Source organism: Petromyzon marinus, unplaced genomic scaffold (assembly GCF_048934315.1).
Source record: "Petromyzon marinus isolate PM22_M1 ecotype Great Lakes invasive population unplaced genomic scaffold, UKy_Petmar_22M1.pri1.0 PM_G_Scaffold_142, whole genome shotgun sequence".
Classification (NCBI taxonomy): domain Eukaryota; kingdom Metazoa; phylum Chordata; class Hyperoartia; order Petromyzontiformes; family Petromyzontidae; genus Petromyzon; species Petromyzon marinus.
Genome location: NW_027422698.1, coordinates 161,361 through 170,922, shown reverse-complemented (window position 1 = coordinate 170,922; position 9,562 = coordinate 161,361). Strand labels below are relative to the sequence as shown.

Here is a 9,562-nt window from a genome sequence, read left to right as displayed (position 1 = left end):
TTTTGGTGATTTCGAAAAGTTTTTTTTGTTTTGGCCATGTTTTTGTTTATTGTAGTACGGAGTTAGACTGATGGCCTTAATCTTAGTTGTCTTGTGGTTGTTGTTGTTGTTTGACTTGCATCCCACTGAGATTTTTGCACACAGCGTTGGTGTACGGTGCTATTGCTGCTTGAATATTTTGATATTTTTTTCCTGTATTTTCTGTTTGCACAGTCACAAAATCACTTTAAGATGTTTTCTTGTTCATGTTTTTTGTTTGTTGCGGTTGCACCCGATTCAAGAGCCGAATGGCTCACAGGGCTATACCAAATAAATGAACTATGAACTCTGTCTCAGAACTGATTTTGCATTGTACGTCCACCCACGTGGCCCCGCCCCCTCGCGTGCGGATCGTGAATCGAGGTCAAAATCGACCGACGGCTTGCAATCGAAGTCGATTCGAACGTGGAGGAATCGATTTCCCTCGATACCGAATAGATCCACGGATCGATCCTACGCCATCACCGAGAACCAAATCTGAATGGAGGGAGAAGCCAAACAGCTCCCAGCGAGGCGCGAAGTCGCCACCTCCTCTGCCTCCTCTACCTCCTCTACCTCCACCTCGTCCCCCTCCTCCACCTCCTCAGTTGCCTCGCGACATCAACGACCCCGCAGCAGCGGAATCAGCAACAACGACGTCAACGCCCGCCACTGAGGCCTACACCGCCATGCAGCCTGCGGCCTCTGCCCATGCCGCGTCGCATTCTGCGGGTGGGATACAGGCGAGGGTCGGCTGCTGCGGCGGCGAGGAGGAGGAGGAGGAGGATGAAGCGATGCAGCTGCTGACCATCGTAACCTCCGATCTAATCTCCGGCTACGTGGCTCACCTGACAGAACAGGCGGAGCAGCGGCGGCAGCTCCACAAGCAGCAGCACCAGCAGCCTGTGCAGCAGGGACAGCACCAGCAGCCTGTGCAGCAGGGACTGCAGCACCAGCAGCCTGTGCAGCAGGGACTTCAGCAGCAGCACCAGCAGCCTGTGCAGCAGGGACTGCACCAGCACCACCAGCAGCAGCTTCAGCATTTGCAGGAGCAGCTCCTGAAGGTGCAGCGACAACTCCAGCTGGCGCAGCAGCAACAGCAGCAGCGGGCGGAGAATCTCCGGCAGCAGCAGCTCCAGCATGTGCAGGAGGTGCAGGAGCAGCTTGAGCAGGTGCAGCAGCAACAGAAGCTCGTGCGGCGGCTCCAGCAGGAGCGGCAGCAGCGCCAGGGGGTGCAGGAGCAGCAGCTCCAGGAGGTGCAGGAGCAGTATCGGCTCCAGGACTTACAGCTAATGCATCGGTTCAAGCAGCTGCAGCTGACGCAGCACGAGCAGTTTGAGCAGCTGCGGCAGTTCAAGAACTGGCAGGAACTGTGGCGGCAGGTGCAGCAACTGCGGCGGCAGGCGCAGGAGGTGCAGTTGGAGCTCCAGGCTTCCCAGCGGCTCGTCCGGCAGCGTGTGGAGCAGCTGCAGGAGGTGCTCGACACCCAAGGGGACATCTTGCTCGCTCAGCTTGAAGCCTCCATCCCGGACTTGGCGAGCCGCACGGAGGAGCTGGCGAGGGAGGCGGAGCCGCTCCGGCTGGTCGTGACCATGGCCTGGAAGGTTCTCGCCGGCGGGCCCATGAACTGGGAAGGCGTCCTGTCCATGGTGGTGTTTTGCGCGCTGCTCGTGAAGAGCTTGAGGGCCTCCGGTCGTCTGGGCGACTTGGAGAAGTCGTGGCCCTTGACAGACGCGGTGGCCGCTGTGCTGTTGATCACACGCAAGCCGTGGCTCATGGAGCAGGGAGGCTGGGTGAGGGGTTACACACCGCCAACACCAACACCACTACCGTCGCCACCACTAACACCGCCAACACCACTACCGTTGCCACCACCAATACCACTACCGTTGCCACCACTAACACCGCCAACACCTCTACCGTCGCCACCACCAACACCACTACCGTCGCCACCAATAACACCACTACCGTCACCACCGCAAACACCACTACCGTCGCCACCACTAACACCACCAACACCACTACCGTCGCCACCACTAACACCACTACCGTCGCCACCACTAACACCACTACCATCGCCATCACTAACCACTAACACCACTACCGTCACCACCGCCACCACCAACACCACTACCGTCGCCACCACTAACACCACTACCGTCACCACCGCCAACACCACTACCGTCGCCATTGCCACCACCAACACCACTACCGTCGCCACCACTAACACCACCAACACCACTACCGTCGCCACCGCCACCACCAACACCACTACCGTCGCCACCACTAACACCACTAACGTCGCCACCACCACCAACACCGCCAACACCACCACCGCCAACACCACCACCGCCAACACCACCACCAATAACATGTTTGAGAAATAGGGAGCCATCCCTTGACTGCACCCGGGCATCAATCAGCCTCCCATTGTATCTGTACCAGATGAAAAGGCTTCACAAACTACGTGGTCAAAATAGATGTTAAATAATGTGGGAGCCAGAGGACATTCCTGTCGCACCCCAAGGTGTACAGGGAATGGCTGCGACTCCCGGCCACGTAGTTTTACCCAGGCCTGCTCACCATCATGAAGGTCGTTCATGATCGTGAGCAGCAGGTCAGGGACTCCGAAAGCACGAAGAACAACCCAGATCCCAGGCCTACTGATGGTATCATAGGCCTTGACCAGGTAAATAAAGCAGAGATGTGTAGGTCTTGTTGGAATTCCCTACACCTCTGCTGTAGCAGACGGACAGATCACATGGCATCTGTGCAGGACCGCTCTTTCCTGAAACCGCACTGGGGCTCCGTAAGCCTCTCCTCAGCATGCCTGGCAAGGCGATATTAAATAATCCTTGCCAGGACCTTTACCAGCACACTAAGGAGTGAGATGCCCCTGTAGTTGTTACAGTCTGTGCGGTCCCCCTTTTTAAAGAGGGGGACCGCCAGGGCATCCTTCCAATCCTGCGGAACCCGTCCAGTGGTCCAGACTGTTGTTATGATGTCATGTAGGGCAGTTTCAAGTTTTCAAGTTTCATTCATTAGGTGTAGCCCTGTGAGCCATGCGGCTCTTGAGTCGGGTGCAACCGCAACAAAGTATGAACAGAGAAACATCTTAAAGCGACAACGACGCGCAACAGAAACATCCTGGATAAACCAGCAAATCTTACAGAAAAAAACCACCGTATTACAACGCTGTGTGCAAAAATCCCAGTGTGATGCAAGACAAACAATAACAACCAGAAGACAAGTTAGATTCAAGTTATCAGGCCAACTCCGCACTTCCGCAAGAAACATGGCTTAACCATCTGTTTTAGAAATCACCAAAATAAAGCTATAAAATACATAGTGGTCAGCACACCATACGATTGAACCCGAGTTCAACTCCCAGCCACGGCTAACATCACAGTGAGGAGCTATATCTGAACTAGTCCCTGGCTTAAATTAAAAATATATATTTCACCAGGTAAGGCCCAGAGCTATATAGCTCTTTTTTTATAAACGATCTGGCTATCACAAATGATAGCTCAACGAAGTGGCTCATCATGGGGAAATTTATAGCAGCCAAATACTCTATAAACGCACGTTGATTCTAAATGTGGAGAGGGAAAAACCGGAGGCCCCGGAGAAAAATCCATGCGACCACGATGAGAGAGAAATTAAAACTCCAAATATACACGTGTAAGGGTCGGGATCTAACCCACGACCTCCTATATACCAGGCGAGGTAGTTAACATCTCGCCACCTCGAAGTATGGTCATACAACCATCGTGACCAAAATGGCACAGACGCATCCATCTGTCTAGCAGTGGATTGACAAATGTCCTCGATTTTATTATTTGAAAACCGCTGAACTGTACTGTCTGCTACACTTCACACAGCATTCAGTTGCCTTGGAGGTGGGTGGGCGGCTGCACAGCATGGCATCTCAATGCCTGTGTTATCCACCAACACTGCATGCTTGTTAATGGATTATACATGCATCAGCGCCATTAAACGTCGTCAACAAAGGACAGCTGGGCAAAAAATTCAGTTAAAGATTTTTTTTTAATCAAGGTGTTTCTTTCTTCATATGCACTGCTTATCACGGTTGCTGATGCAGCACGCCAGTAAAGATTTATGCGGCACTTTGTCAATCCGCCGCTGGATGAAGGATTCCCCAACAGTATTGGTCATGGGAATTGTTGGACCATGCTTTCCCACCAGCCCTTTCGTGAAAATACTGCTGAATAATGGTCTGATTACACCATGTTGGGTCATTTAGGTTGTTTGACCATACTTCACCATGCTGATCAGTGTGGGTTGTGAAGTAGTGTGGACCTAGGACCGGTTCAGATATTATTCGCCGCTGAGAGTCATCCAAATTGCGTGTAATTCCAGGTGTTCGCTTGTTTATCAAGGACAACCTCAATGAGTATCATGACTCTTTCAGGAGGCCCCTGCCATACTTCAGCCATAGGGGTCTTCCACGAGTGCTGTCTATTACAATCTGCGGGTCATTTTTTTTTATTTGGCAAATCAGGACCGTGACAGCAGCACACAATGGCGTGATCTTGCGACAGACATTGCGAGGTCTTTAACATCCGACTGTCAAGTGGAAGGCGCGTATGTTTACGGTTAATGCAACGGCAGCCGTGAGCAGGGTGAGTGCCGGATTTGAACGGTGAATTTCTGCAACAAGCGGCGAACGTGGTAAAGCTGGCATGCGCCACCAAAATGATTCAGCCGCGGGGATAAATGGCCACTGCTTTTGTTGATGGTTTGGAGGGGGGGGTAGCTATCCCCGTTGAGAAACTGAATAAGTAAATAATTGTCCTCTGTCATTTGAGCTACCTCTGTCGTCTACTCCGTGTCCAATGCTAATAGGTGTCTCTCTCTCTCTTACTCCGGATCATCAAAGCAATGCTGCGGTTGCCACCTAGCGGTTGAATCCCCGTACTGCCATTTCTAATAACATGACGTAAACCAACTACGTAGATGCATATATAAATAAATAAAGGATCGCCATTCAAATTTATAAAAGACAATAACCTATCACAGCAGCAACATGAGCGCGGGACGGGCAACGAACGGTTTCAGCAACGCCAAAAGACGTGTACTGTGTGGACAAAACTTTTCAACAAACGCCACCCTCGCTCAGCATTTCGCTTGGGAGATCATCTCTGCCCGCTGCCTTTCCTGGTCTTAGGCTCTGGATCGCCTTAAGTACTTCCTCAACAGATGGTACCTCAGCCAGCCACACCTTTGAGGCACCGCAGCCTCAGCAGGGTCATCCCCACTTTGTGCCACGATGTTTTCCAGGCTGAGGGATTTCCCCTCCTCCAGGACCTCACAGAAATGCTCAGCAAATCTGCAAACCCGTTCCTGGGGGTCGGAGATTGGATCACCGTTCTTTCCCCTAATCATAGTAATAAGTGTGGTGCTGCAGGTTACTTCTTTATGGAATTAAAGAGCGATTTGTGATCATGGGCCATTGAGGCAGACTCCATCTCCTTAGCAACCCGCGACAACCGACCGTCCTTACAGCGCCTCACGGCTCTCCGAACCTCCGAGCGAAGGCTGCGGTAAGCCTCATTCTCTGACGTGGGATGCTGCAGACGATGAGAGTCAGCCTGTCGCTTTTTTCTCAGCCAGCCTGAACACCTACTTTGTGAGCCAGGGTCTATGGGGATAGGTCTGGACCGCGTACCCAAAGCAGCCAATTGCAGCTGCATGAGCCACAGTCCTCGCCCATTTCCCCTCGACATCAGGAGGAGCGGGGGATGAACTAGCCCGAAGGTTCTGGAAAGGGGCGTGGCCAGTGGTGGAGCTTGGAAAGGGGCGTGGCCAGAGGTGGAGCTTGGCCACGCCCGGCATATATAAGGGAGACCGAAACCAGAGGTTCGGGGCTGTTAGCGGGTCTTGGGTCCTGGCTGCGTCTCTGCTCGTCGTGATCCCTTCGTCTCCGACCACGTGGCTGTTCTGCAACACCCTCTCCGTTGCCGCCGCCGCTACGCTAGTCGGACAGCTGGCGCAGCGTATGCCGGAGATGGGCTGTGTGTTAGGATCGTCTATGTGCAGCTGTGTTACGAAGTGTATCGCCCCGTGTGCTCTTAATAAATAAGAAGCCTTCTACTCGACGTGTCTCGGAAGTCGCTCAGTGCACACGCTTTGTCTTTGAGAACTGGTCGGCCTACACCAGATACAGCAGTAGAAGCAGTCTTCTCTATGGCCTAGACTCCTACCCAGTGTCTCACTCCCCAGTGTCTCACTACCCAGTGTCTCACTACCCAGTGTCTCACCACCCAGTGTCTCACTAGCAGTGTCTCACTACCCAGTGTCTCACCACCCAGTGTCTCACTAGCAGTGTCTCACTCCCCAGTGTCTTACTACCCAGTGTCTCACTACCCAGTGTCTCACTACCCAGTGTCTCACTAGCAGTGTCTCACTACCCAGTGTCTCACTACCCAGTGTCTCACTAGCAGTGTCTCACTACCCAGTGTCTCACTACCCAGTGTCTCACTAGCAGTGTCTCACTATCAGTGTCTCACTACCCAGTGTCTCACTACCCAGTGTCTCACTAGCAGTGTCTCACTACCCAGTGTCTCACTACCCAGTGTCTCACTAGCCATTGTCTCACTACCCAGTGTCTCACTACCGAGTGTCTCTCTACCCAGTGTCTCACTAACCAGTGTCTCACTACCCAGTGTCTCACTGCCCAGTGTCTAATTAGCAGTGTCTCACTACCCAGTGTCTCACTACCCAGTGTCTCTCTACCCAGTGTCTCACTAACCAGTGTCTCACTACCCAGTGTCTCACTGCCCAGTGTCTAATTAGCAGTGTCTCACTACCCAGTGTCTCACTACCCAGTGTCTCACTACCCAGTGTCTAATTAGCAGTGTCTCACTACCCAGTGTATCACTAGCAGTGTCTCACTACCCAGTGTTTCACTACCCAGTGTCTCACTACCCAGTGTCTCTGTACCAGTGACTCACTACCCAGTGTCTCACTAGCAGTGTCTCACTACCCAGTGTTTCACTACCCAGTGTCTCACTAGCAGTGTCTCACTATCAGTGTCTCACTACCCAGTGTCTCACTACCCAGTGTCTCACTAGCAGTGTCTCACTACCCAGTGTTTCACTACCCAGTCTCACTAGCAGTGTCTCACTATCAGTGTCTCACTACCCAGTGTCTCACTACCCAGTGTCTCACTAGCAGTGTCTCACTACCAAGTGTCTCACTACCCAGTGTCTCACTAGCAGTGTCTCACTACCCAGTGTCTCACTACCCAGTGTCTCACTAGCCATTGTCTCACTACCCAGTGTCTCACTACCCAGTGTCTAATTAGCAGTGTCTCACTACCCAGTGTCTCACTAGCCATTGTCTCACTACCCAGTGTCTCACTACCCAGTGTCTCTCTACCCAGTGTCTCACTAACCAGTGTCTCACTACCCAGTGTCTCACTGCCCAGTGTCTAATTAGCAGTGTCTCACTACCCAGTGTCTCACTACCCAGTGTCTCACTACCCAGTGTCTAATTAGCAGTGTCTCACTACCCAGTGTCTCACTACCCAGTGTCTAATTAGCAGTGTCTCACTACCCAGTGTCTCACTAGCAGTGTCTCACTACCCAGTGTCTCACTACCCAGTGTCTCACTAGCAGCGTCTCACTACCCAGTGTTTCACTACCCAGTGTCTCACTACCCAGTGTCTCTGTACCAGTGACTCACTACCCAGTGTCTCACTAGCAGTGTCTCACTACCCAGTGTTTCACTACCCAGTGTCTCACTACCCAGTGTCTCTGTATCAGTGTTTCACTACCCATTGTCTCACTACCCAGTGTCTCACTACCCAGTGTCTCACTAACCAGCGTCTCACTACCCAGTGTCTCACTACGCAGTGTCTCACTACCCAGTGTCTCACTACCCAGTGTCTCACTACCCAGTGTCTCTCTACCAGTGACTCACCACCAAGTATCAGATCAGAGAACAACGCCAAAAGGCGACCAGCACAAGGACAATGCCATGCGTACCAGCAGAGCATTTACAGCTCGGGGCTGAGTAGCAGCAGCAGCAGCTGTGTGATGACGATGATGATGATGGGGCTCTCTTTTCGTTCTGTTTCTCTGCTGCCACACAGGAGGGCTTCCTGGGAGCGTTCGGGCCGGGGACGCCCACCTATGAGAGGAGCCGCAGACGCCGAGCTCCGACGGGCAGCGACAGTGGAGAAGAGAAGAGAGAGACAGAGAGAGAGACAGAGGCTTTTGACTTTTAAACAACTTTCATTGCCGCGTTAAAAACGTGCCAACTACAAACTTAAATGTTCATGTTTTAAAAAAGAAATTCCACAAAAATAATTGTCGTGGGATGCATTTTATTGAGTGCGTATACACAATTTGACTTTAAGTCTTGCCGCAGAAAACTGGTTACACACAAACAGAACGTACAGCCAAGAAATTGTGATGACGTGTTGTTTTAAATTGCCTGAATTTCTGTTAAAACACTTTTTTAAGTCACAACGTCAGACAGTTGTCTTTGATCGTTCACAATGAACGTTTGTGTGTTTAGCGTTACCGACGTAAAGTGCGTGCAAGTAAGTCGTGACTTTTAACCGTAATCTTAACTTCTAATGGAACATAAATCTGAGTAGTAGTATCATGGCACTGAGCTATGTGAAAATATAGCTGGGTACGCTCAGTTACATAACAAAAAAGTCATTTTCATGTTCCGTTGAAATACGTTCACTCAGTGTACTAAGCAACCAAAAACGACATCATAATGAACAGAGGATTAACCTTTAGTTATGGAATGCACCGTCGGATCCTAAAGATTGTTGAACTATGAGAGCACAACGACGCCTATCTTATAATCCTGTGGGGAGTATACAACATGCACACACACCAAAGTGGTCTGAGCATTCGTGGAAAATGTGCGGTACAACACATCGTTCAATTCCTGTCAAGCCTAACGCATTGCTTATGAGTATCCTATTAGAAGTGTAACAGTCGGCATTGGTCACAGGTTCATAACGTATATATATGTATCGTGTACAAAATCCTCTTCGAAGACGTCTGGCCAACGTGAAAGAGTCAAAATTACCCCGCCCGACTCAAAGGGGCTCTCCAGAGCCCCCTCTCGTGGAGCCCCATCTGTCAGCAGTGGCACAGGTAAGAATTGCAGGGCTACGCCTCTTACCTGTTACACAATGTCTGGCAATAGTGGCGGTGAGCATTGACCGAGATTGAGTGATTGATGTGAAACTATCTGCAGTAAATGATATGTTGCGTCTCTTAAAACGTTTGTGCTTTTTTTTTCTAGCTGCGCTCCGAGAACAATTTTCCCGGATGATTGTTGCGTTTGTTCAAATGCATGTTTTTTATCTTCATTAGACCTTTGCCAGTACCAAAATGTAATAATAATAGTAAGGGTTTTTCCCCTTTTTTTGGCAACAAAACTGAAACCTTTTTACAAGGATTCATGTTACTGCATTAACCACAATACCTGCAGTCAAAATGCAAACAAAACACATACTATGATAATATATGATGCATTGTCCCTTAGAAAGAAA

The 9,562-nt window shown here is 50.8% G+C and overlaps 1 protein-coding gene across 1 annotated transcript; it reads left to right on the top strand.

Moving 5' to 3' along the window:
- The first annotated feature begins 486 nt into the window (after window positions 1-486).
- On the top strand, window positions 487-9,290 carry LOC142910384 (uncharacterized). The gene is made up of 2 exons (XM_076059994.1): window positions 487-1,811; window positions 8,135-9,290. Exons 1-2 carry the CDS (start codon window positions 708-710, stop codon window positions 8,267-8,269), a joined length of 1,239 nt encoding a protein of 412 aa, XP_075916109.1. The 5' UTR covers window positions 487-707; the 3' UTR covers window positions 8,270-9,290.
- The last annotated feature ends 272 nt before the right edge of the window (window positions 9,291-9,562 follow it).